We start from the raw sequence: 27,607 nt of genomic DNA, 5'->3' as shown, positions 1-27,607 counted from the left end.
CATTAGACGAATTGTCTGAAAGTCACGCTGATTTTTCGATCGACTTTGTAACTAAGGCGCTGCGGGTTTTTGATTTAGTAGATTGGAGTCATCTTTGAGAGAGGAGGAAATGGATGGGAAGATAAATTTGTGGAAATTTTTTATAGACGGAGTAGTTCTCTACACAAGATCAACAATCTATTAAGAACTGTACATAACAACAAAATCAAAAGAAAGAGCCATGACGGTCCGATCGCTCTATGGACTATTGAAAATTCCCAAAAAGATCCGACGTTTTCGAGTAAAATTTTGCTCAGCGGTAAGGCCAATTCTGGCTCAATGGGTATGTGAAGAAACCAAATTCCCGCATTTGGGACGAAGAGCAACCTAAGGAGGTTCAAGAGCTGCCATTTCATCCAAAAAACAACGTTTTCGTGTGGTTTGTGGCTCGGTGGAATCATGGGTCCATATTCTTTCAAAAACTATGCCGGTGAGAGCGTAACAGTCAATGGCGACCGCTATCGCGCCATGATAACCGACTATTTGATGCCTGAAATTAAAGCTCGTGATCTCGGTGACATTTGATTTCAACAAGACGGCGCCACTTCACACACATCGCATCAATCAATGGATTTATTGAAAGAACGCTTCGGTGAGCAGATAATTTCACGTTTTGGACCGGTCGATTGGCAACCAAGATCGTCTGATATCATACCGATAGACTTTTTCCTGTGAGGATATATAAAGTCTAAAGTCTATATGGACAAACCTCCTTCGATTTAGGCCAAAATCTCACGCGTGCTATGCGCCAGTTACCAGTTAAAATACTCGAATGAGTCATCGAAAATTGAAGTAAACTTTACATGAAGAAAAGGACACAATTTTTTATACCAGTCCGGGTCAAATTTGATCAGATGATTGATCAACTCTGTTCAGTGAATAAAGGTTTGTTCTTGTTAGTCCTAAACTTCAATACCCATAAAAGGCTTGAAACACGCTTCGATTATCTTCTTAATGCTACGGATTTCAAGCTTTCGGCCAGTTTTGGTACATCCAAGCGCCAACTGTTGATCTTTCAGCAGAAAAAAATATATATTCTAAGGACACTACAAATTGAAAACAAAGTACAAAATCACAAATACATTGTAAAAATAACGGTCTTCTTATTTATTATGCGAGTTATATAAACTTAAGTATTTAATTGACATTAAAATTGTGTTTTGATATTTATGAAGCTGATTAATTGTGAACTTGATTGACACTGAAATTATCAGCATTTATCTATTCAGCGTCAAAGCAAAAAATACTGTCAGGAAAGCGATAAGACCGGATACATGACTGCTGCTCGCTGTATTAGTACCATCACCACTATCACCACCATCACCACTATCACTACTATTACCACTATTGCCACTTATTTGCTCGTCGATCCACTTCGACCAATAGGAAACATTCGTGTAAACACCTGGTAGATCGGGTTGTGCACAACCAATGCCCCACGATACAATACCGGCCAAACTGCTGTTGCACACAAGTGGACCACCAGAATCCCCGCCGCAAGCATCACGCTCACCTTGCGGATAGCCCGCACACAGCATACCCACACGGATGAGGCCGGCGCTAAAGTTCATGTCATTGGCACAGGCGGTGTCGTTAATAATCGGCACGTCAACAGTCAGCAAAACATCCGATAAGTAGCCCTGCAGGTTAACAGTAAAATATAGAATTTATAATAAATATTGTGTGATTGAAAACCAACTCACTTCTTCAGTTTGACCCCAACCGGTCACTTGGCAAACTGTTTGATCGGGCACCTCTTCGGTATTGAGTTGAATTGGTTGAGCTCTGGTGTAATTCGCTGGCACAGAATCGTTCAGAAATGCCAAAGCGATGTCCGACTCATACGTGCTCAGATTGAAAGTGCTCACATTGTAGACGATTTTCTCAATATCGAAGACGAGCGTGTAGTTGTTGCGTTCGTAACGATCCAGATTGCCCATCACCACAATGAAGTCCTCAGGCGCGCGGAATGTGCCGTTATTGATATCGTAACTAGTTAAACAGTCGATGTACCGTTATTATAAATGTTCTTTAAAGTACCGTTTTAAACACTTACTTCACGAAGCAATGCGCCGCCGAGAGCACCACATTCGAATTAATCAACGAACCACCGCAGAGATGACCGGTGCCAAAGTAGTATCCATCGTTGAGACGCCGACGTATTGAGACTTGATGTTTGGTTTCATTAAAACTCGCCACGGTGCCATTGATTATGCGTCCATCCAGTTCGAAGCTCACATTGCTACCGCTCGGAGCGCTTGCCGCTGGAAAATTTCAATATTTAGTTTTTTTCAAATTTTTTTTTAATTTGTTATTAAGATTTTTTAAGAATTATTATTTTTTCATAATTTCAAGATTTATTTTATTTTTCAAATTTTTTTATTTTTTTTATTAAGATTTTTTTAAGAATTATTATTTTTTCAAAATTTCAAGATTTATTTTATTTTTATTTAAGTTTTTTTACATTTTATTTTTACTTTCAGGTTTGATTTTTATTTTTCTTTTAAAATGTATTTATATACTTTTTTCGGGGTAACTAACCCGTTAATTGTATTTGTAGAACAGCACAGAACGCGAGCGAAATAATTATATATCTCAACATATTCGAACACTTCTCTTAACTTTCTTCGTGCACTACTAAAATATATCACCTCAGAAATAATTAACTATTTCTGTTTTTAAATTAAGGTAATAATTTTGCAGACGTCTTTGTCCCCGCCAGTCAAATCCGTTCTGTTCTCCACGAAAGTTTGAAATGAAATGTCATGAAATTCTTTGGTTTGCGGATATTTGTTTGTTTTCAGGGAAATTCCAGGCGATTTTATATCTAAGCACGTTTATGAATTCATATATTATATATGTACGTAGTTTAATCTAATCATAACGGTACAGTTTTGGACCGATACGATTCGTATTTTTCAGATATATATGTATATAAATATTTTCTGTATCTCCATGAGTTCACTGTTAATTCGTGCATATCGAAGTATTGTAAAAATATAAAGGGGATGATGGGGGTGTTAAGCCCCTATAACAAATACGGTCTTTGCGAGACGATATTGGTTGAAAATGTGTCGAAAAAATCACGAAGAATCAATGCAGTAGGCGACGGTGCTTTATTGTGATGCAAAAACTAGAGTTATCCGCCCAGAATTCTGACCTCTTTTTAGGAATAGCTTCGCGCAGACAACGCATAACACTCAAATAGTATTCCTTGTTGACAGTTCGGTCCGGTCAGAAAGATTTCAGACTGCACCACACCTCGATAATCGAAGAAAACTATCAACATAACCTTGATTTGTTATGACATTCCGATAGACAGAAAGTATTGTTTCACAGACGTTAACATGACGCTGTTTTTCGAAAAAATTGACAGATTTTGGAACCAATCATGATCACAGTAGTACCTTCTAACCAATTTTGACCCGTACTAACAAAAAAACAACATTTTTACGTATTTTAATACAAATCTCTATCACTGCCTTCAAAATAAGCTTCTCAGCCAATGCAAGGCATGCCAACGCTTAATCCAATTTAACCTACACTTGTAATAAGTCTCCACTGGAATGGCCTTCAGAGGATTTTGATGCTTGCGGTTTTGTCTAATTTTTGGAATGTCATTCGCCAGATGGTTGGACAGGTTAGGTTAGGTTTGGCTAAATGGCTGCTCAAAGATCGCAAGTGGAACAGTTTGAACAGGCGTTTAATTTCCATTCCCCCCAACTCGGTGGGATGTCTGAAGGTATGCGCTCCGAAGTGCTTAAGTCTTGACCTCCCAAACGCGGGACAGTTAAGAAAGAGGAAGTGTTGAGTTGTTTCCATCTCATCTTCTTCCAAACAGCTTATGCAGATGACGTCTGATAGAATTCTTTACTGTGTTGACGCCAATAGGGCAATGGCCCGTTAAAAGCGCCAGATAGTAAGACAGTTTCGACTTCACATTCATAAGCCCATGTCTTGTCACCAGTAATAACGTTTTTAATGAATGTAGAGTCCTCAGTTATGTTGTCTATCAAATTTTTTTGTCATCTACTTGACGTCGCTTATGCAAAAGTTTCAGTTCTTTTCAGGCCTTGCTAAACTCCTAGCCTTGACACGCTCCATTACCAAAATATTAACCAAAATGTGTTGAGTCGATCCATGAGAGATGTTGAGACTCCCTGCTATCTCTCTGTTGCCAGCACGACGATTTTCAGGAACTGTCTTCAATATTTTTTTTTTATTTTTTTCAATACAGTTTAAAAAGTATTTGGACTATATCCAGCATTGAGCTAAAAATAATATACAAACACGAACTCCCCTCGACGTTTGCTTTTGATACGCCCATGCTAATTAACAGCTAGATATAGTTTATAACATCTGAAGTACTTGATACCAAAATAAATTAATTTCATTTCAAATGTGATTAAAAAGAAACCTTTTATCGGCGAAGCTTATTTTTAAATATAATTAAGTTTTAATAATATTATTTACAATTACCTAATATTATCTACGACACATTGATTTTTACTTCACAATCGGTTAAGTTTTATAATTGCTAACTTGGTACATTGTAAAGTTGTTATTGTTAAATAAACTACCTGAGATATAAGAGCCAAAGACCAAATGCGAGTAAACTGAGTTTTAAAAAAAATAATAATTTCTTTGAAGAGTAGACAAAATTAATTTCAAAAACAAAAATGTTCCATTGAATTATGCGTTCTTGAAGTAGAGGAAGAAAAAGGCCTTGTCCTCGTCGCCAAGATTTCTACCCTTGTGGTCATTTTGAAAAATAAAACAATGATGGATACTTGATTCTCATTTCGGCGTTTTTTTACGTGGGGGGTTCCAAAGCCAGCGCACAACCCTGAGGAGGGATGGTTCGCCTTCTTACTTTAGCTCGCCTTCAAACAGATGCTTTTTGGCTACCCAGAGGATACTTGGTCTAAGACCGGAAGTCGTGAGATGTTTGAGCCATATGTAAAAGAATCATTTCTGGCCTCTCCAAATGAATGGCGCTCAGAGAACTTTTCTCACTTGCGTTAACTTCTAAATATGACTCCATCCTCCCTTAATTGGGAAGGTGCCGCTGCCCAGCTGGTTGATGTCCTCGTTAGAGTAAAATCTGACATCACCGCCGTCCAAGAAGTGTGATGAACGGGACAAGAACTGAGACGAGTAGATCCTTGTGGCATTTACTACAGTAGCCATATAAAGGAGAGCGAATTCGGTGTGGAATTCGTGATGGGAGAGAGTCCGTGACCACGTCCTGGTATTCACCACCGTGGATGATTTGCGCCAAAAGAAGAGAGGGACGATGTGACCAAAGATGCCTTGAACGCTTGGAGCTTACCTATGAGTTTTATTCGTCGCATCGGGTCATGCTAAACCTTTTTGGAAACTTTCATTTCACGCGCTAACACGTGTTTGATTTATTGTCGTTTCTTTTAGGTCGTTCTTGAGTTATAGCGTCGCAAACATGGAGCAAAATAAAGGAAAATACGGCATATTTTACAGTACTACTACGATAAAGGCAAAAATGCATCTCAAGCCAAATAAAATTTGTGCAGTTTATGGACCCATTATAGTTTCCATTTCACCGCACAACGATGGTTTCAACATGAGTCATCAAACCGTTATAAACCATTTGAAGAAGCTTAGAGTCACTAAGAAGCTCGATGTATGGGTGCCACACGAATTGACGCAAAAAAACATCTTTGACCGTATCGACGCATGCGAATCGCTTCTGAATCGCAACAAAATCGACCCGTTTTTGAAGCGTATGGTGACTGGCGATGAAAAGTGGGTCACTTATGATAACGTAAGGCGCAAACGGTCGTGGTCGAAAAGCGGTGAAGCGGCCCAGACGGTGCCAAGCCTGGATTGACGGCCAGGAAGGTTCTTCTGTGTGTTTGGTGGATTGGCAGGAATAATCCACTTTGAGCTGCTCCCCATCGCCAAACGCTCAATCGGACCTGTACTGCCAACAACTGGACCGCTTGAAGGCAGCACTCATGCAGAAGAGGCCATCTTTGATCAACAGAGGCAGAATTGTTTTCCATCAGGACAACGCCAGGCCACACACATCTTTTGTGACACGCCAGAAGCTCCGGGAGCTCGGATAGGAGGTTCTTTTGCATCCACCGTATAGTCCGGATCTCGCACCAAGTGATTACCACCTGTTTCTGTCCATGGCGAACGCGCTTGGTAGTCTGAAGTTGGCCACAAGAGAGTCCTGTGAAAATTGCCTCTCCGAGTTATTTGCCAATAGGGAAGCGAGCTTCTATGAGAGGGGCATTATGAAGTTGGCATCTCGTTGGGAACGCGTCATCGAACAAAACGGCGCATATTTGAATCGCATTATTGTAACCAATTGTATGAACAATTGAAAATTCTATAAAAATACCGCAAGACTTTTTTGACAACAGAGGTCATCTAGTCAATGATGCCCAGTGCTTACTAAAGTTATGGAGGAACTTGGGAACCCCTTCATATACATAATAAATCTAACGTATCAATCACGATTTTGAACATAACAGAAATGTAAATACCCAAATTGTATACCAATTTTTATATTTCAATTAATTTAAAAAATTTCTGTGACTTTTGGACAAAAATGTTTGAAATAAGTCTTTTAAACAGTTGGCATCCCTCTCTAAATTTTTTTTACAACGAGTTATTTTAAACACTACCGCCATTTTGCAATTTATGTTACAAATTTATTTGATGAAAAAGTTGAACAGATGGCAACGCTACTTAATAAAAGTACCAAAATTAAGCCAAAAGCCAACTTGAAATTCCCCGGTCTAGTAAAAGTCCAATAAGCCATATTATAATAACAAATTTATATACTAAAATGTATTAATTAATTTTGAAATAAGTGGCAACTCCTCTTCAAAAATATAAAGTAAAAACCTAAAATTCTCCAGTCTAGTAAAAGTCTAAATGCCATACTATAATAACAAATTTATATATAAATGTGCATTAATTAATTTTGCAATATGTGGCAACTCCTCTGCAAAAATATAAAGTAACAACTTAAAATTCTCCAGTCTAGTAAAAGTCTGGTAATATAATTAATAATAAAAACAAATGTATATACTAAAATTTGTTAATTAATTTTGAAATAAGTGGCAACCTCCCGCCAAAAATTTTATTTTTAATGACAATTTAGCTGTAATCACTTCTATTTTAATAACTACTTAATTTATTCTGCTGCTTACAACTTTTCACTTAAAAATTTCAAACAGGTGGCAACCACTTACTTTTTTTTTAAATTAAACCAACAATTTAACAAATAATAAAAATTATAACGCAGCTTTGGCAGCAATTTTCAACAAGATCAAGTTTAGTGAAGGCCGGACAGCTGAACCCAGTTTATTTTTAAAGGTTAAACAACCGTTAAATGAGCAAAACTATTGTAATCTTCTGCATAAAAGCATAAATATATATTTCTATGGACTAGCTCTTAACATTAAAGGTGATAAGGCTCGTCAAAATAACTTCGATATCTATTATAAATATATATATGTATGTATATATAAGCGTGTGTGTATATATGTATGTACGTTTGTGTCTGTGATATGTCACCGTCTGACGCTAACTTCATTATCTTGGCAATCTGAATGAGAAATCAAATCGAAAAATTTATAGAAAAGTAAACAATCATACATCAATTGCAAAAAATACGTACTGCTATGCCTAAACACACACACACACACGCAAAATTGATAATATATAAATTCGTACATCTTTCTCAAGCTAAACGCTTAGCAGACCCGCATGAGTAGCGAGCAGACGGCAAAAATTAACGCGGGCGCGCAACTAAGCATGCTGAAACCGCTATTACTAACGGTCTCATTGTAAGAAGCACTGTCGTTAGTACCGCCGTTCTCGCCAATAACGCCGCCATTGCCCAAACCATTATCGCTCAAGCCGCCAGCATCCTCGTAAGACTTCGTCACATTGTTTATCCACGGCACATAGCTGGCCACGTCCGTGTAGACGCCCGGAAAGCCGGGCTGCGCGCAGCCCACACCAAACGACACCAAGCCCGCCAGCTGTTCGCCACACACCAACGGACCGCCGGAGTCGCCAACGCAAGCATCACGTCCACCCTCCATGTAGCCGGCACAAATCATGCCATCGTGCACCAGTGCGCCATAATTGGTAGCGCATTGAGACCGGTTCACAATGGCCACATCGACCACCATCAGCTGTGGTGAGTAACCGCCCTGTGGGGGTATGAAATTATATCATTACAATTACAAAAATAATCAAAATTCATTCGAGTAACAAACAGTTTCGGTGCGTCCCCAGCCGGATACTTGGCAGACGGTGTTGCTGGCATTCAAATTTAGGTCACTATTTAACGGTATTGCACGAGCGCGTGTAAAGTTCGCCGGCACACGCGCATCCAAATGCAACACTGCCACGTCATTGCTGTAGCTCGTCGCGTTATAGTCGCGATGCACCGAGATCTTTGACACGCCTAACACCAAAGTATTGTTATCGCGCTGATAACGATTCAAATTTCCCACAACCACCGATAAATCGCTGGCATTCCGAAAGCGATTGTTGGCGGGCCTGAAAATTATTAATCACCATTTCAATAGTTATAAACTTTCCGGGTCACGCTGCAGCTTTCAGCCGCTTTAACATGTTTGCACTCACATCCATATGCAATGCGCTGCAGTGAGCACGGACCGCCGTGAGATGAGCGCACCGCCGCAGATGTGTCCAGCGCCGAAGAGCCATTCGCCCGCCGTCAGACGCAGCGAAACCTGATACCTCGTACCGTCCCATAGCGCCTCGCTGCCGTTGATTATCTTCGCCTCACTGCTGTGTTGGCTCTCGATTGCGGTTTTCAAGTGCGCCAACGCTAAGATTAGTTGGGAGAGTAGTGAAGAATTGTTTCTTTAGTGAAATTTATTCGACAACAACAACATACTTGTGCTCTGCGCCACTTGAAATGCCAAGCAAACGTAAATTGAGTACCAGAAAAACCCTTGAAAATCCATATTTTGCACTGATTTGCTGATTTACGGCCGGCTCAATCTTTATTGGTACAATAAATTCGTCGTACGTGGTCTTAGCAGACTTGGTAGACCAGTTAGGCGTCAATTCTACGAATCCTCAACAACTACTGTTGATTTTATGGCAGTGCTGGGCGTATATCTAATGTAATGAAAGTGCCAACTCTTACATACCCACGCCCACATACAGGTAGACGTGCAAAGTAAACACTTGTTTCCAACTTTATCAAATCTCTCAGACCCTTGACTATAATGAGTCAATGATAAAAAATATTGAATTTAGTTAATGATTAGATAAAAATTCAAATCAATTCATTGACCAACCTGTTGTTCTTCTCACTTGTGGATACATACGTAAATACGTAAAAAGGTGGTCCGGTAATGAATAGGAAGTGGATGTCCGGAAGCGGGCGTGTCGGCCGAATTTAGAAAATGGGGAAAAGTGCATTATCGATCGGTGGTTCGTTTCTTGTTTTGCGGAGGGGAAATCGGATGGATCTTGGAGGCAGTATACGTTGTCACGGAGGGTAGCTTGGCAAAAGTCTCCGATCTTATTGGCAGACTCCGAGATGAGCGAGATAGTTGAGACAGTAGGCTTTCAAACAAACCGCAGAGGTGTTATATACTAAACGAAATAGTGGGCATAAGTAAGCTGTTCGTGCGATGGGTTCTGCGTTTGCTCATTCCGGAGAACCTATTCCGAAAAAGGTGAATACTGTACTATCAACCAAAATGGGTCCCGCGTCTGCTCATTCAACAAGAGTAGCTAAGAGACCGCTGCAAAGCGCAGTTTCAACACAGTTCAAACAAGTTTCGAGGCCATTTTGTGACCGTCGACGAAACTTGGATCGACTGATGCATACAAAAGACTAAGGAGTAGTGGAAACAGTAGACTTTGCCTGGCGAACCTGTTCCGAAAAAGGTGAATACTGTACTATAAACCAGAATGGGTTCCGCGTCTGCTCATTCCGGACAACAAGTGTAACCATGAAACTACTTCAAAGCGCTATTTCAATACAATACAAAGAAGTATCGAAGTCGTTTTGTGACCGTTGAGAAGTATGGCTCGACTGATACATACAAAAGGCCAAGAATAAGGGGCAAAAATAGAATTTGCCTGAGGAACCTACTCCGAAAAAGGTGGAAAGTATTGGTCATACTTGCGCCTCATTCACCGTATTCCAGATTTGACTCATGCCACTTGACATGACCACCATTGGTTTCCAAACTTGAAAAAGTCATTAGATGGACCGAAATTCTGGGCAAATAAGAAGGCTATCGCCGTCATGGAGACTTTTTCCAAAACTTTAATTTTGTTTTTGTACCCCGAATATATGTATATCGAAGCGCCCTTGTAAATGCATGCCTCACGTGATAAAATTCTATGACAAAAAATATTTGCACCGCTTGCGGTCGGAAAATCTCAATAAATTTTGTTATCAATAATTAATTATGTGCGTGTGTGTATGAGTTAGATAAATAACGGGTTTGTCAGTAAGAGCGCTACATAGCTTCTGGCTTCTTGGCATAGACCATAGACTTTCCTCTCCGCAGGGTTGTGCGCTGGGCTTGGGACCCGCCACGTAAAAAATTCTACCAATGAACAAAAAAAAAAAATAGACTTAACGTAGCCCCACAAAAAATAGTCTTACGGCTTCTGGGCCTTTTCGTGAGATAACACGTTCACCAAACTTGGTTTTCAATAAATCGTTTGTGACATTCGTTGTATGTCACTGAACCATACGATGATGTAAAAATGCTCAAACTCGATTCTCAACCACTTCCTCGTCACATTTTCCGCTATATAGAATTTTAGCAGAAAAGGTTTATATCGTCACTAAAAATGCAAAACAACGTAACATCAAAAAGTTCAAAATTGAGTTTTCTATTGCTTACGATTCACTACATCATGTTATATGTATATATGTACATATGTATGTAGCATAACATTTTTAGCTTCCGTTGTCAGATATAACCAATATATAACCAATATGTAACCAATATAAACCAATATGTAACCAATATATATATAACCGAAATATAACCAGTTTATAGCCAAAATACTCGTATAACCATTTTATAATCAAAACTCAAATTTTGTTTCATTATGAGTCGTTTCTATTATAACGTTTTGCCTTCACCTGTGAACTTATGAAGAGTGATGTTATGGTATTTTGCACTTTCGGTGACGATATGATAATGTATTAAACAAAATCGTACTATAACTTTGTCTAAATGCAAAGTTTTGAAAGAATCGAAAAATTTATGATATTGTTGCTTTTTTATTTCTAACCCTCACTTTATAACGTTGCTTATAATTTAACTAATATCCATATAATTCAATATTTTTTACTTGTATGTGAGTACACCATGTCGTATAAGCAACATCTGATGTCATCTCATTTATTTCGTTTATGTATGGATTTTCTCATATACAATGAAATGCCACTCACTTCTTTCGGCCAACACCAAATCACGTCACGCGACAACAACAACAAACCCGTATACACAGTAGAATTCATGAGCATCATACCCGATACTTAACGGGTACTTAACATAAAAAATTACTAAATTCAAAATGCTCATTAAATAGACAGCCTTTGAGCATTTTAGCACTGTCTGAGCATGAATTGTTACGTTATTGTTAGAAATTCTTAATAGAACTCTGCACGATGTATGTGCTTAACTGGCGCCGACCGTTGTCTGTTTTAGACCAAGGCCGATAATTTTTGAAAGCAAAAAAATTGTGGTAGGACGAAACTCTTTGCAAAAAGAAGATAAAACAAAAAAACTATGAAGTAAATTGAATTGAAGGGAAATCTAAATTACGAGCGAAAGAGGAAGAGGAAAGGAAGAAGTGATTGAAGGTTATGATGATGGGTAAAAACGATTTATCTCGATTTCCAGCAAAACTACGCGCGCTATGGAAAAGAGTTCAAGGACAAAGTTGTAAGTAATAAAAATATCTACAATTTTTGCATGTACAGCTTTTTTACATAACCTCAAAATTCTTGTGAAAAAGCGATTTAATTTTCAATTAAAAATTCTCAAGGTTAGTTTCATGAAAAAAAGGTGAACCAGTTTCAACCAGTAGATATTTTTAACAAAATTTTTGTTTTTTGATAAAAAAAAAAACTTTTTGGAATACGAAAATACCCAAAAAAATCATTTTCTGAATTAATATATAGAGGCCAAACCTAACCTATTAATATTGATACTATCAGCTGTTGCCTAAGACCAAATCAATATCATTTGTCATATTTTTTTGCTTTACCGCACAACAAAAGAAAAAGTTTATAATTAATAATGAATGAATTTCTATACATACCCCTCCAAAGTCATATATTTCACACATATATTTCTTTATTTAATAAAAATATATATAATATACATTTATAACATTTAAATTTGTATATGAGAACACTTTCATCAAACAATAACTGCTTAAAAAGTAAGCACAGAGTATAATAACAACATTAGCAAAATCCAAGCATCACAACATCAACAGCCGACAAATAAATCCCTTCGGTGCCTACTTCAGCACCGCCATGACAACTTATTTAATAAAAGCCGCTTTCGACAAGAACAAAGTGACTAACAAACAGAGAACACCCAACAGCATTTGCTGAGCGCCCAGATGCAGACCCATTGCGCCACCATAATAATCATAATTGAAAGTATCATTCATCATTGTTATCCAGTTATAGTAGGCGGAGAGATTTGTGCAGACCTCAGGGTAACCGCTGTCCAACGAAACAATGCCAGTCAATTTACCATTGCAAACCAGTGGGCCGCCAGAGCCGCCTTGAAAGGCATTCGTGCCGTTATTTGACTGATTGCCGGCGCAAATCATATCAGTTGATATTTGACCACTGTAACTGTTGTTGCATTGCTGCGTGGAGATGATCGGAAGCACGGCACCCAACAGTACTGGCCAATTTACGCCCTAGGAGAAGATTTTTTATTATTATTATATATGTATATTTATGTACATACATATATGCATATTTGTATTTTATATATGCATATTTAACTGTAGCGCATGAACTTACCTTCGCTGCTATGCTCCAACCAGTGACGTTGCAATTAACGCCCGCATCCACGGCCATCTGATTGATTGCTATGGGTGTTACTGTGGGATAATTCGCCGGTATTTTACCGTCTATGAAGAGTAAACCCAAATCATTTTGTAGCGGCGTCAAACTAAACTTTGGATGCGGCACCAACTGCTGCACATTGTACTGCAGGGTATAAGGCGTAACCTCTTCCAAATAAATCGAACCCATGACTACTGTAAAATCGCTTGGTAAACGATAAATCGGCTGTGTTGTGTTTGAACTGTTAGAAAAATGGAGAAATAAATATACAAATGTATGTACATATGTTTATCATATATCTATGATACATTTATGTATGTATGTATGTATATACTTAAATTAAAAATTAATTAAAATTCTTTTACTCACTAGATCAGACAATGCGCTGCGGTAATAATCAATCGCGATGTTATGACCGATCCGCCGCATATATGCCCTTGACCGTACTGAATCTCGTATAACAGCAGACGCACTGAAACCTGCCAGGGAGCGCTTGTAATGGCAACAGGTGAGCCACCAAACATTTTCGAATCATATTCAGTTAGCACAGGGTGTGCATTTTTACTGTGAACACTCACACTGCTGGCATAGGCTGTAAACATAACAAGGGGGTAATTTAATATTTTCGTGAATCGCTTTACAAATTTTTTTTATACACCATTACGCACATCTAAATGCAAAAATACATACATACTATCTACTTATTCAATTCTTTTTGCCATTAGGTCATCACAACAACACAACACAGACATGAATTTGCTCATCACTCACACGAATGCGCCAAAAGCAACGTCAGAAAAAGACACCCAATTGTTTGCAACCAAAAATTCTGCCACATTTTCATTGTTGCAATTAATAACGGTACTAATGAAATATAAAAGTAAAGAAAGTGCAATTTCTAAGCGCTAAAGAGTCACACGCACCGGCCGAACGACTGCTGTCGTATAAATGATAACTTCCTTACAGCTTTGTAGCGCCAGTACCGAGTGTCTGCCGACATGTATGAAGTCATGTACATGCGTATACATAGGATTATATATGTACAACAAATTTAGCTACAAACGGTTGCCTATCGAATTAAGTAAATACTAGGAAATATATAGTATATTACTACTGCTGTGTGTATGCTAGATAAATGTTTGTCTCCGCCTGACCAACGAAAAGTCAAAAGGCTTAAATTTAAATTTATCTATATCGGTGCTGCTTATGGATTATTGATAACTGTAGACGTCAGCATTTACATTAAAACTTATTACAAATAATGATAGTAGAAATTGTTTATTATTGCTTGATAAATCACAAGTACAATATGCAGTAGAAAATTTGCAATAACGGTGTGTATAAAAATAGCTATAATTTTACAATTTACAAAATTTATACATAATTTTATAGTTACTATAAGTATTGCCGCATATGTGTATGTGTGTACGTATAAATGTGTACCAATTATGCTCATCTTGCGGTATCACCCACGCAACTCTTTATCTAAGGCTTCTAATTGACTCAGCATCGAGTCTACATATGAACTCAAATCGTTTTTCAATTGCACCACCGGCTTCACCAAATGCGGTTTCACCAATTTTTGGGCACCAGTTACAATTTTATTTTGCACATTATGAACTTTTTGTGAACTTATTGTTTTTGTAGTAGTACTGTTTACAATTTTACGTTGCACATTATTATTGCTGGGCGGACTTATTGTTTTTGTAGTAGTAGGTTGTTTCGCCAACGCCACACACTTATTCAGTACAGGAGAAACACAATCAACAGTGGTATCAACGAGTTCCAGCTCAGTTGAATTCAAATCACCCATTTCATACTCGCGACGTCTTTGACGAGTGTTCGGCCGCTTTTCAACGCTCGGTGACGCTTTTTTGGCTTTACTATAAATGAAAAGTAGTTTTCAAGTAAATTTTTTTGTTGAAATAAAAAATGTTGCATGAGTTTATAAGACCTTGCTACCTCCTTTGCAGCCGTACTGCTGTTTTGAACAATAGGATTTGCCGGAGCTTTTGTTGGCTTTTCCGCTGCTTTCAGTTTACTTGGAGTGTTTACACTCTTCCCTGCTATCACTTCGTCAACAATTACATTGTCTACATCTACGTCATTTCCGCGCATTTTTTTCACCGCTCTTATGTCTTCTTGCTCATTCTCACTAAGCGATTGACTTTGACTTTCGTATTGCAAATCCTTTGTGCCTGATTGCAGTGAGCGCATCATTTGCGTTTTATAACTATGCAAAGCTTTGCGTTTCCTTTACATATGAAATAGAATTAATTATTACATACATATGAATGTATATTTTAAATATTCTTTAGTTATATTTACCTGCTTCTAGGACTTTCTTGTACACTTTTGCTTGCACTTGAGGCACTTGTTTTCGGTTCCTCCTTTTTTATAATAATTGTCGGACTGCTTGTTTTGTTGTATAATGTTTCTAATTCGCATTCCGCATCTCCGTGCTCAGACCGCCAACGTGCTACAGCTCTTTGCAAAGACTTTACACTCACGTCGGCGGCTGCATATTGTTCACGAAACACAGCCATATCAAAGTCATTCGTTGCAAGAGTTGCTTTAAATTAAAATTTTGTAAGATATTAAGCTGTTAGTTTAAACATGTTGACTAGACCTACATACATCTTCGCAAACTACCATATTCTCTCCTGTACTGTTTTATTTCAGCTTCTTTGCGCTGCAATATTTCTAGGAGCTCTTCGATTTTCGCCGGTAGCACATCCACTAAACTAGCAACTTGACCGATGGGTAGTTGGATGGTAAGTGGGCTGTTGTCTTGTTTTAAGCGCCACTCAAAATGGAATGGGCATTCCTTAACACGGTACTTAAGTTTTAAAACACGCTCACGTGCGTTGCTTGTCTCCGGCTGGTTGTCATTTCCAATCCAAGTGCCTGATTCCGGCAGGGCATTTTGTAAGGTATCAAATGCAATTGCCACATCATATTTTATACGTTTATTTAGTAGCTGCAGCAATAATAAAACAAATAATTGCTTTAATAATATAAATAAACTAATATATTGAATACAACCTGTAAAGTCTGTAGCACCTCTTCTTTCGTCTTTGTTGCTTTCCAGGTTTCATTGAAATCATATAACAAGAATTCTATTGTTTCACCTTTCGCATTACAATCGTAATAATATGTTTTATCTGCAATATTTACTTCTTTTGACATTTTAGTAATAGGTAAATAGTAACAAATATATTTCTAACAAATTTAACAAATAATTATGCCATGCAGAGTATATTATTTAGACAAGTGGGTTAATGAACTTATCATTGGACGCAATTGTGAATGGGCAAGGAAATGGAATGTCAAATAGACACAGGGTGTTGTGAAAATTTATTTTTCTTACAACAACCGACGGAAACGGAATAAGTTGTAAAGTGCGATAAATTTTATTAATTATAATTTCCAGCAAATAATTGTACTGTTTTTTTATAAAACAAGGTGTTTTTACGAATTGTAACCATATTTATATAATTAATTGAAAAACTTAATGTGCAGTGTTTAAAATGTGAAATTCTAAGAAAATGAAAGTGTAAAATTGTGTTAGTGCAGCGCCGCGCACCTTCGTCAAATTACTGAAGTCGGAACTTATATTTTTAGGCATCCGGAAATAAAAATATGTAAGTAAACAATTTTAGTAGCTTTAAATCAATGGTTTTGATAAATTGTTTATGCGAACCTTTTTTGAATTTTCGCTAAAATGGTATTTTAAAAATTTTGAGGTTAGCATCATTTGCGTTAGCCACTTTAGTATGGGGACCAATTACATTTCAAGTTGACAATTTCAACTAATATAAACTTTAAATGCATATTTAAAACACTAGTGACTAGGTAATGCTGATAGGGTAAAGATTTCCTTTTTATAATAATAGCAACAACCTATGTATGTGCTCTCCCTACCGAACACATTACCTGAAAATTGTGTTCTTACCTTTTCTGTTTCAATATCATTATTCTATAAATAATATGGGCATACAATATTAGATAGAAATTAAATGTATTTTTTTATTAAGTATTCATATTAGCATACTAACACACATACTTATCCGTCTACTTTTATTGTATGCACTTCTGGAAGTTTACACTATTATGAAATGTCATTTTATTATTTTAATATTTACAGAAAACGTCTAAATAAGTATATATTTATTTGTGTAACTTAAAAATAATGTTTATAGAATTATTTAACTACGAACAGAAATATAGAAAATAAATGAAAAAATCTTCAAATTTTACTAATTGCATTGGCAATTGATTTAAGGATTTGCTAAAGAGCGGATATTCTTTTAATACTCAAATAGTTGATAAAACTATATATTTAAACACTTTTAGTGCACTCATATGTGGCATACACATACATGCATAAGTGATGTGCCGATTGCAAATAACTACAGCTATCCTCACACTAAACTAACAACTTTTAAATTGTCTTTTTTAATGTCTTTTTCCGTTCCATAATACAAATTTATGATATTTGTCTTAAATCATACATGTGTATATATCTAAATACTTTGCTTTACATTTGTAACGTATAAAATTGAAAGTAATACAAAACTTATAAATAAAGTAAAAGTAGTACTAGTAACACTTTTTAATCATAGGGATGTACTTTTGGGCTTATTCAGATAAACTGCAAATTTATTTACATTTTGATATACTTTGTTGTGATTTTTTTCAAATTTGTGGTCGTGTCCATAGTTCACTCAAATCCTTTGGACGTATTTTACCGATTTCTGTAAATAAGAACCAGAAAGTAGAAAAGCATAAAATCAAAGAAATTTCGCGCTACAACCGACCTACCCAATTGCCCGGGCATTAGACCACTGTCGCGTTTAGGCGAAGGCCAGACCATGTCAAAACGCGGTTGTACTGCTAACTGATTTGATTGTGTGGGGCGAAAAGTAGAGCTACTGCGTAAAAATATATTAAGCATTCGAGAAAATCGACCTTTTAACAAACAAACTTCATGCTAACCTATAAGGATGCTTCAAACAGCCGTACACCTCGCGATATCTACCATATAAAGTGCCATAAGAGACACCCAATATACGCGCAGCTTTCTTCATTTCCAATCTTTTGTTCTTTATAGCATCCAATACCTGAAAATGCGTTATTTGAAAAACTTTTATACTCAAAAAACTAATCGACTAGTGCTTAAACTTACGCGTCGTGTGAAGGGCTCCTCCCAGAATTGCGGTCGACGTCCTTTAGCCAAGTAATCGTCCATTTTGATCACATCTTGCCACTCAGAAATCTCTTCGGTGGTCAAACGCAAATCTGTGCCGTCATACTCTTCCATCTTTATGTCCACATAATCCTGATCGTTGCCATTAGCAGCGCCGGCCGCTCCGACTATTGCGCCGCTTGAAGAACTCGCCGTTGCACCTGTTGCTGGTATGGGGGCCGTCGGCGCATGCACAAAATCGTGTGTCATCAATATGCCATGTTCGTTCAATAAATAACCCTCAGGCGCATATTTGCCGTATGGATTTGCGGGATGGTGCAACGACGGAGGCGGCGGCAATGGTAGTGGTGCACTTGGATCACTGGTAATATTTCCGCGCTTATGTGTGCCGCTTGTGGCGGAAGTTGTATTGGCTGAAGCATTGCTGAGCTTGTCCTTAGATTGTCGCACGTTTTCCATTTCTTCCACCGGTTGTGGTACAGTAGCAGCAGCTTTGACCTTTTCTTCCTCCTCCCCATCAACATTGCCGCCCTTGCGTTCCTGTGTTTGATCAGTTATCTCATTTTGTGCGGAATGCTCACGCGACTCACGCTCTTCACGCTCGCGTTCATCATTGATTAAATTGTTCTCGTCGCGTTCCTCGGCGCTTGAGCGTTTACGCGTTAGCGAGCGTTCACGTGCATGCAACTTGTCACGTTCTTCCGAATGACGTTCCTTACGCTTTCGCGCCTCGATTTTTGCCGTGCGTTGTGCTTCTTTGTCGTCTGCCTGATCCAACTTTTGTTCCTTCAATGTGGCAGTGTCTACGTCACACTCAATGGGGGGTTCATTATCGCCACCGCCACCCACATTTACCTCCAAATTACTGTTAATCCATTCGGGGTCGGCCTGTGCGTCTTCGTGTTCCAGCTCATCCGCTTCGGTATGTAGCTGATGATGGTGCAGTTGCTGTTGGCGGTGCAATTGACGCATGCGCTTGTTATGTTGTTGTTGCTGGATGTGTTGGTGGTAAGCGGCTGCTGCTGCGACCGAAGTCGACGATGGGTGCGGTATCGGTGAGATGACAGCAAGCCGACGCTGCTCATCGTTATACTGGCGCTGCGCCTCCAAGTATGCTTGGTGATGATGGTGCGCATCCAAATGGCCGCCATACTGTGCTAGTTTTCGGCTGCAAAGGGTAAGAAATGTAAATAAGCCAAAGTCGATTAAAAAAAAATACTTCCAAACTACACTCACACATTGAAAACGTCATAGGCGTCGTCTAGTGGCGGACGTCCGCGCTTGCGTTTCGGCCCCAAATAATTTTCCACCGGCGATGCGGCAGAGACCGCAGCAGCTGCAGCAGCGGCGGCGGCAGCAACGGCTACCATTGAAGCGCTGCTTGTTGGCGGTAGTGGCGTTAGGGTCGGTAAGCCTTTGTTGCGCGTGCGCCGTGTCCTTCGGTGAGGAGAGCTTGCGTTCGCGCGGCAGTCGCTGCGGTGGCATAAAACTGGGTGAGCCAACGCGTTGTTGCTCCGGTCGCGTATTGTACATATCCTGTCCGTGTGTGGGTGTGGGCGAGTGAAACTCAGTAGCAGCGGTGGGCAACGGCGGTCCATCCTCGTCATCGCGCCACGATACTTCCGCCAAACCTTTGATTTTGAGATCATCTGCAGTCTTTAAGAGTGAGGCCAAATTTGCCTGCATGAAAGTAGATTTCTATCAGAAATTACACGTTTAAAATTAAGAACAGTTGCACTTACGTGTTCCACATTGATTTCGCCTTTATACATAAATTCAATTAGACACTTGACATCGGCGAATGTGACGTCCTTCATTATGATTATGGGATCGCGTTCACTGGCGTAATTGGTGAGCACTGTGTCGAAGAAGCTGCTGCAAGCGCAGAGAACCACGCGGTGTGCGCGTATCAGTTGGCCCTCACAGGCTAGCGTCACATCGCAGAAGCAGCCACGGTCCAGCAGTTGTGAGAACATTGTTTGTAGATTGCTATGATGGTATTTCCATCGCAGGCAATATTGCTGTGGCAACATGGTGGCTGTAAGAGGAAAGGAAAGCGTTAAATTATTTTTAAAGGCTTCTACCAAAAGTTTTTGTTATTATACATACATACATACATATGTACTAAGGGTACTAAGTGCGAAATTCTTAAGAATGCTCATAAGTATGCATTTTAAATATCAAAAATATATATCTATGTTTTTCAAAACAAAGTAGGGTTAGTTACACCACTTATAACTTAAGAACGACACAGCCAACTTGACCCTGACTTGTTGAATTCGTCTCCGTTCTGAATAGCAGTATAGTTGTTATGTTGAAAGAATTGTCAAACTATATCAAAAAAGGTATCCAACATCCGGGAGCTGGAGAGATCTTAAACTCTTTATATCTGTTTTTTCGAAGCACCTATTTTTGAAGTTGAACCAAAACAAATTCAAACAATAGGCTTTGACGTTAGTAATATAAAACAGGCCCCCTTCTTTTCTTTGAATAATGGTTAAAGAAAATACATATGTATTTTGAACTTTTTTTCGAAAATTTCTCAAAAAGGGGTTTTGAACGAAGATTCGAGACATTTAGACATCAATAACTTTCTTCTTTGATTGTTGAAAAATTGCCAACCAAGCAGCAACCCGCTTATACAGCGTCAACGAGTCTTTCACAAACAAAAAATCGGACCTTAGAAAGTTTTTTTAAGTGAAAGACAAATAGATCTGAACAAATTATTCTATTTTATACCACATACGATTTTTGGGAGAGGATTTCTATCGAAGGCTTTCTTACTATACCTTCATGGTGAACATCAGAAGACAGATTCTTTGCTTTCCCATTAGACCGAGGTGGACATAAGAAGACTTCCTTATTTTCCCCATTAGATCGAGGTGCTATTATTTGTGTAGGGTATTCTTAAGTCTTTAGGTGGTCTAGGCAGGACCTATATTTTATTAATTTGCGTAAATATATATAGCATTCAAACACCCATATTCCACACTTAGTTTACAAGGCATCTTTAGAGATATTATCAGACATTTGTATAGTCCGCTTTGCAGAGCATCTTCTATAATTTGCGATGTGGTACCGGAATGCTTACATTTTTTTATCGAGGAACGAACTTGTTCAGATATATTTTTGTGTTGTTCGGAAACTGAGTTGAAACCCAAGTTTTAAGTAAGAGTAGTGTCCTGCTTCACCCCCTCCTCCACGGCATCCGCTAAATATGAGACATAAACACCAATAAAATGTAATAGTCGTTGTTTTATATCTAATATAAATCGACGTGAGAGGTTAAAAGTTCACAATATGCTCGCATACCTTTATGTAACGAGTGATCCAAGTAGAGGTACTTTTTTCAAAAGCCTTTTTCTGACAGATCACGCGTGAGTCGTGAGTCTTCTTGCAGAGAAGAAAATATTGCAGACGTAAGACCGCGGAGAGTCGATTCGACGCCATTCAAAGTAACTCGGACTGACAAATGGAACGGTTTGGTGCATTTTACGTGGAGATCTTAAGTTGAAAGCAAATACAGTTTCTGCAGGAATGGGCTCTTGACAGAAAAATCCGACATTTTGGAGGCAAAAAACAATGGTTTGGTGTGGTTTGAGGGCCGGTGGAACAATCGATCCATATTTCTTCAAAAATAATGCTGGTGAGAACGTAATCGCAAATGGCGATCGTTATCGCGCCATGATTACCGACTATTTGATGCCTAAAATTTAAGCTCGTGACCTCGGCGACATTTGGTTTCAACAAGACAGCGCCACTTCCCACATTTCGCATCAATCAATGGATGTATTGAGAGAACACTTCGGTGAGCAGGTACTTTCACGTTTTGGGCCGGTCAATTGGTGTGATACCACACCGTTAGACTTTTTCCTATTGGGTTATATAAAGTCTAAAGTCTAAGCGGACAATCTCGCTTCGATTCAGGCCTTGGATTAAAAAATGACGCGTGTCATTCGCCAGTTACCGGTTGAAATGCTCGAACGAGTCATCGAAAATTGTACTCAGCTCACACTCAAATGGTCCATATTTGAGACGTAGCCACGACCAACATTTGAAAGAGATAACCTTCAAAAAATAAATGCCGAAGAATGTTCTTTCGAATGATAATAAACCTTCCCTATTAAATTTGTAGTTTATGTGTTTTTTCTTTAAAAAAGTAGGAAACCTCGAAATGGATCACCCTTTAGATATGTATGTAGTATGTACAAATATATTTCTCTGTAAAAAGTAACGCTGACACATTACCCTTCTTCCGAACAACAACAGAACAAGCAACTAAATTAAATTAAATTCGCCAATGCAAAGGAAAGGGTTCGATTTGGTCAAGCTAAGATTATGAAAAATTCAATGCAACCGAAAAAGAAACTCGACACGGTAATTTTTTTTTACAACCCTTTTCAAATTCTTTAGTACCGAAAAGAATGCGGAAACTGTCCACCATGCGTCCAAACGCCCAGTGTACTTTACGAACCCACTCAAGCTTACATATGTATCGGGTGATTTTTTAAGACCTTGATAACTTTTTTTTTTAAAAAAAAAACGCATAAAATTTGCAAAATTTCATCGGTTCTTTATTTGAAACGTTAGATTGGTTCATGACATTTACTTTTTGAAGATAATTTCATTTAAATGTTGACCGCGGCTGCGTCTTAAGTGGTCCATTCGGAAAGTCCAATTTTGGGCACGTCGAATTTTCAGTGAATGGGCCCTAGAAAAGTTGGCAGAAAATCCGCTTTTTTATCGACAAATTTTGTTCAGCGATGAGGCTCATTTCTGGTTAAATGGCTACGTAAATAAGCAAAATTGCCGCATTTGGGGTGAAGAGCAACCAGAAGCCGTTCAAGAACTGCCCATGCATCCCGAAAAATGCACTGTTTGGTGTGGTTTGTACGCTGGTGGAATCATTGGACCGTATTTTTTCAAAGATGCTGTTGGACGCAACGTTACGGTGAATGGCGATCTCTATCGTTCGATGCTAACAAACTTTTTGTTGCCAAAAATGGAAGAACTGAACTTGGTTGACATGTGGTTTCAACAAGATGGCGCTACATGCCACACAGCTCGCGATTCTATGGCCATTTTGAGGGAAAATTTCGGAGAACAATTCATCTCAAGAAATGGACCCGTAAGTTGGCCACCAAGATCATGCGATTTAACGCCTTTAACTATTTTTTGTGGGGCTACGTCAAGTCTAAAGTCTACAGAAATAAGCCAGCAACTATTCCAGCTTTGGAAGACAACATTTCCGAAGAAATTCGGGCTATTCCGGCCGAAATGCTCGAAAAAGTTGCCCAAAATTGGACTTTCCGAATGGACCACCTAAGACGCAGCCGCGGTCAACATTTAAATGAAATTATCTTCAAAAAGTAAATGTCATGAACCAATCTAACGTTTCAAATAAAGAACCGATGAGATTTTGCAAATTTTATGCGTTTTTTTTTTAAAAAAAGTTATCAAGCTCTTAAAAAATCACCCGATACATACAAACACACATCCCATACAACTTTAGCGCAGAAGTATTCCTTGCACCCCCACATTTTTGATATGCAAGAAATTTAGATGAGCTCGAAAAAATTTGAGTTCGCCAAAAATGGAGAAAATAAAAATGAAAAATTTAACATAACCAAATTTTCGTTTGCAAAAAAAAGCTGGAAAACGAGGATAGTTTATGGGCAGCCAAACAAAAAAAAATAAAAAAAAAGGAAAATATGTGAAAATACCGTAAAATTCGAGAGACAAAATGTAATAAAATGAAAATATAAAAATAAGATGAAGAGGGCAAGGCAAGGCAAGTAAATCGAGGCACTTACAACACCCCAAAAAGGCGTTCGGTTAAAAGAAACTACAGAATTTTGCGCAGCCATTGTAGAAAAAGTAATCTCAGACATACACACACACACAAAATAACTTTTATATATTACAGTTATGTATGTAGATGCTCAGCGAAGGGTTGACCATAATGTATGTGCATAAAAAGTGAGGTTATAAAATATCGAACGACATCAGCAGGGAACTTAACGCTAATAGGGATTGACGCATTTGCGACGAACAACGCCCGCGTCCCAAGCAAGGTTGGTTTACGCTGGCAAAAAGAGCACTTTTTATGTGTACATTAAACATACATACATACATACATACATATGTACTTATCGTAATATATCTACATTCGCACAGACATACCTGGTTCATTGCATTATAAATTATGCCATTTTACAAATAAATTCGATTTTTTTTAATGCACTCTTTTATTTGTAATAAGATTTGTTGCCAGATAAGGGGTTACGTGAGTTTACGGGTTTAAAAAAAAATATTTTTTATTGTCTTATTAAATTCTACAACAGCTCTAGAATATTGTCCTAAATTTTCAAGTTGATCCGAGTAATAGTTTCGGAGATACAGCCTTGAGAACTTGTGCGCTCGAGGCTAGCTAGGCTAAGTGTGCCGTCTTTAAGCGCGTTTTTCTCGAAACTGTGTTTTTGAAGTCGGTTGGCAAGATTTCTCGAGGACTTCTCAACCGATTTTCATTAAATTTTACACAGGTCTTTGAGATACAATTCTTCAATCCTTAAAGGCTTCCAAGAAGGATTTTTTTCAATTACAACTATTTCAAGAAAAATATCGCGAAATTTTCTCTGAAATTTTCATTGTTTGTTGGTTTTTTGTTGACAAAAGACTGTATTTTACCCGAGGAAAACCCATGTAACCCCTTAAAAAGCGAAAACACCATAGATGTTTGAAGTAACATATTAAAAGTGGGGTTAGAAATTGTCTTGTATCACGTATTGTATATGTTATACCCGAAAAGTGTTGCTGTTGTTGTAATGGCAAAAAACATTCCTGCAGTAATTTTGGTGCCGAGTTGACATTCCTTGACCGGATAAAAATCCGGGTCCATTCCGGTTACTTAGACCCAAGTGTCGTGAGTGTGTAACCCGAAAAGTGTAATTTTAGGCGGTTAAGTTTATAAAGGGTGATTTTTTAGGTGAAATTATCAAAATTTGGCATTATTGGTTAGAATTTCAGGCATATGACCGGACCCAGGTTCTATTTTTGAACCACTTTTTCACCATCCGCTTTCGCCAATAACGAGCTAAATGCTGTTTGCATCTAGTTGGTGAAAGCTAGTTTATAACCATACTTGCTGTAACCCACTAAAAGTAGTATTGCGGTGTCAAAGCAGCTGACCTATGGAGCCAATTAACATATTTTAGAGATAGATACATCCTAAATAAATTACATATGAACAAAATATGTACTATATTTCCATAAACATTCATTCTAAAGAATAGGGTTTTAAATTTGGAACCATTTAAAAAAAGACTGGGTAAAAAAAGCCTATAAAAATGCACCGTTTTGAACCATTTAAAAAATTTCTGACTGGTTACTGTATAAAAAACAGCTCGATATAAACTAATGTGCTCAATCCGTGTTTCCATTCATTCCATCATCTACCATGAGCTGCTCTCCTGTGTCGAAACTCTCAATTCGAAGATGTACTGTGAACACTTAGACGTTCTGAAGGCAACAATCGCTAGAACCAGCCAGTTTTGAAGAATATTAGAGAAATACTGTTCCATAAGGACAACGCCAAGCCACACCACGGTAGAGAGTCGACAGAAGCTCCGAGAACTTGGTTGTGAGCACCAAGGATCAGTCTTCTCTATGGCGAATTATTTTGCTGCTTGTGAATTTGCTCCAAAAAAGCATGTGGAAAACGATTGTTACAATTTTTTACGAAAAACGAGGGTTCCTGTGAGAGTTACATTTTGAAATTGCATTCAAATTGACAAGTTATCAAAAAATCAGTGTATATTTGAATTTAATGGGATCAATTAAACTATTCTGAATCACAGCTTCAACTTAATGTAGCAATGATGGATTTCTTTATACTAAACAAATACATTTTCAAATAGTTTTGAGAAAAGCCGTCGTGAGTATTTATCTTTCGATGAATATACGTCAGATTTGATTACACAGAATCGAGTTGGGAGAAACCTTTCTTCTGAAAAATAGCAATGTGATCGTTCTAAGCCTGGGCACTAACAATGTGCCCGAAAACCATCTCTGTTCTATGCATATAGACTTCTAACATTCGTAATGGGATGTCACTCCACAAAAAAATGTCGAAAACTCTTAGGATAAGATTGGTGAATGTAGTAAAATATCCAAGAAGTCATGCTCTGATAGTCATGACAACCCAGTGGTCCGATAGAACAGAGATCAAAACCAAAGCCATTAAGAGAACAAAGCTCTAAATATGTTTTAGAAGAACTTTCTATACAATTCTAGGTTAGGTTAGGTTAGATGGCAGAACAAAGATCGCACGTGGACTACTATATGTTGCTCTTTGTAAGACCATAGAAAAGACGAACTCCTTCTGTTAGTAGGCAATACAAATTTGCACTGGCGTTTAATTTCCATTCTCGCCAGCTCGGTGGAATGTCTGAAGTTATGCGCACCCAATTGCTTAAGTCTTGACCTTCTAAACGCGGCACAGTCAACGATTTGAGTTGTTTCCACCTCATCTTCTTCCAAACAGCTTCTGCAAATGGCGTCTCGTACGCTTCCCAGCCTTACTGCGCGGATGTCAGCTACGGCAATGGCCCGTTAAAAGCCCCAAACCGATGGTGCCTCAGCGCTGACCAAGCTTCCACGAAACCAACATATTGAGTACTAAAACCCGAGAGAATATGGGAATACCGATCCGCTCTCATTCTACCGATTGGGGTTCTAGAGAACGGCACTCTTGCCAGCTCATCAGCTTTACAGTTTCCTACGTTTCCGCTGTAGCCTGGCATCCATACCAGTCTTATCACAAAGTCACTCGATGCTATTGATAGCGAGGTTAGGTACTCTTTGACCAATCCTGAAAGCACTGTTAATGAGTTCAAGGCTAGCATCGCCGTTCTGCTATCTGAGTGGATGGTCACTTCTCTGAAGAAGGCTGCACTCCGGAGCAGTAGATCTGCTGCTATCTTAATGGCTGCAACCTCGGCCTGGAAGACACTGTCAGGAAGTCTGAAACTGGAGTTTTTAGAGAGCTCTAATAGTAGACCCTCCACCATATGTAGACTTCTGCTTTAAAGCATAAGTTTATCAAAGAGGTATGAATCACTGATTCATTCTTTTTTGGTTTTTTAGACAAACTTTCGAAGTGATTTTCCAAAACTGTCGCAATACACCAATTCCAAATCATACCTTTCCGACATGCCAATCAACGATCAAAAATTTGAGTCGCAGCTTTA

General features: G+C 38.4%; 5 protein-coding genes across 6 annotated transcripts in view; all 5 read right to left on the bottom strand.

The window, feature by feature from the left end:
* Nucleotides 1–1,118: 1,118 nt before the first annotated feature.
* Nucleotides 1,119–2,733, bottom strand: LOC126759089 (trypsin eta-like). The gene is made up of 4 exons (XM_050473688.1): nucleotides 2,581–2,733; nucleotides 2,096–2,303; nucleotides 1,743–2,031; nucleotides 1,119–1,679 (listed from the first exon to the last, which is right to left on the bottom strand). The coding sequence occupies exons 1-4, from the start codon at nucleotides 2,639–2,641 to the stop codon at nucleotides 1,257–1,259; spliced, it is 981 nt and encodes a 326-aa protein (XP_050329645.1). The 5' UTR covers nucleotides 2,642–2,733; the 3' UTR covers nucleotides 1,119–1,256.
* Nucleotides 2,734–7,442: 4,709 nt separating this feature from the next.
* Nucleotides 7,443–9,156, bottom strand: LOC126759086 (trypsin I-P1-like). The gene is made up of 4 exons (XM_050473684.1): nucleotides 8,969–9,156; nucleotides 8,692–8,899; nucleotides 8,319–8,604; nucleotides 7,443–8,252 (listed from the first exon to the last, which is right to left on the bottom strand). Exons 1-4 carry the CDS (start codon nucleotides 9,036–9,038, stop codon nucleotides 7,788–7,790), a joined length of 1,029 nt encoding a protein of 342 aa, XP_050329641.1. The 5' UTR covers nucleotides 9,039–9,156; the 3' UTR covers nucleotides 7,443–7,787.
* A 3,285-nt stretch (nucleotides 9,157–12,441) lies between these two features.
* On the bottom strand, nucleotides 12,442–14,007 carry LOC126759092 (trypsin-like). Its single transcript, XM_050473695.1, has 4 exons — nucleotides 13,922–14,007; nucleotides 13,520–13,742; nucleotides 13,106–13,391; nucleotides 12,442–12,999 (listed from the first exon to the last, which is right to left on the bottom strand). Exons 1-4 carry the CDS (start codon nucleotides 13,992–13,994, stop codon nucleotides 12,610–12,612), a joined length of 972 nt encoding a protein of 323 aa, XP_050329652.1. The 5' UTR covers nucleotides 13,995–14,007; the 3' UTR covers nucleotides 12,442–12,609.
* A 402-nt stretch (nucleotides 14,008–14,409) lies between these two features.
* On the bottom strand, nucleotides 14,410–16,436 carry LOC126759070 (uncharacterized). 2 transcript variants are annotated; one of them, XM_050473665.1, is made up of 5 exons: nucleotides 16,196–16,436; nucleotides 15,788–16,130; nucleotides 15,479–15,722; nucleotides 15,105–15,404; nucleotides 14,410–15,033 (listed from the first exon to the last, which is right to left on the bottom strand). In XM_050473665.1, exons 1-5 carry the CDS (start codon nucleotides 16,337–16,339, stop codon nucleotides 14,616–14,618), a joined length of 1,449 nt encoding a protein of 482 aa, XP_050329622.1. In that variant the 5' UTR covers nucleotides 16,340–16,436; the 3' UTR covers nucleotides 14,410–14,615. The 2 variants fall into 2 exon arrangements, with proteins under 2 accessions (XP_050329622.1, XP_050329623.1); XM_050473666.1 differs by having other exon boundaries at nucleotides 15,803–16,130.
* A 716-nt stretch (nucleotides 16,437–17,152) lies between these two features.
* LOC126759058 (uncharacterized) overlaps nucleotides 17,153–27,607 on the bottom strand; it is a 75,033-nt gene continuing 64,578 nt past the window's right edge. The window contains 7 exon segments of the mRNA XM_050473640.1: nucleotides 17,153–17,907; nucleotides 17,975–18,084; nucleotides 18,149–18,273; nucleotides 18,339–19,527; nucleotides 19,596–19,774; nucleotides 19,776–20,039; nucleotides 20,102–20,397. Of these exon segments, the coding sequence (XP_050329597.1) occupies nucleotides 17,849–17,907; nucleotides 17,975–18,084; nucleotides 18,149–18,273; nucleotides 18,339–19,527; nucleotides 19,596–19,774; nucleotides 19,776–20,039; nucleotides 20,102–20,392 (2,217 nt within the window). The 5' untranslated portion in view covers nucleotides 20,393–20,397 and the 3' untranslated portion in view covers nucleotides 17,153–17,848.

This window comes from Bactrocera neohumeralis, chromosome 5, assembly GCF_024586455.1.
Source record: "Bactrocera neohumeralis isolate Rockhampton chromosome 5, APGP_CSIRO_Bneo_wtdbg2-racon-allhic-juicebox.fasta_v2, whole genome shotgun sequence".
Taxonomy (NCBI): domain Eukaryota; kingdom Metazoa; phylum Arthropoda; class Insecta; order Diptera; family Tephritidae; genus Bactrocera; species Bactrocera neohumeralis.
This window is presented reverse-complemented; position numbering and strand designations above follow the sequence as displayed.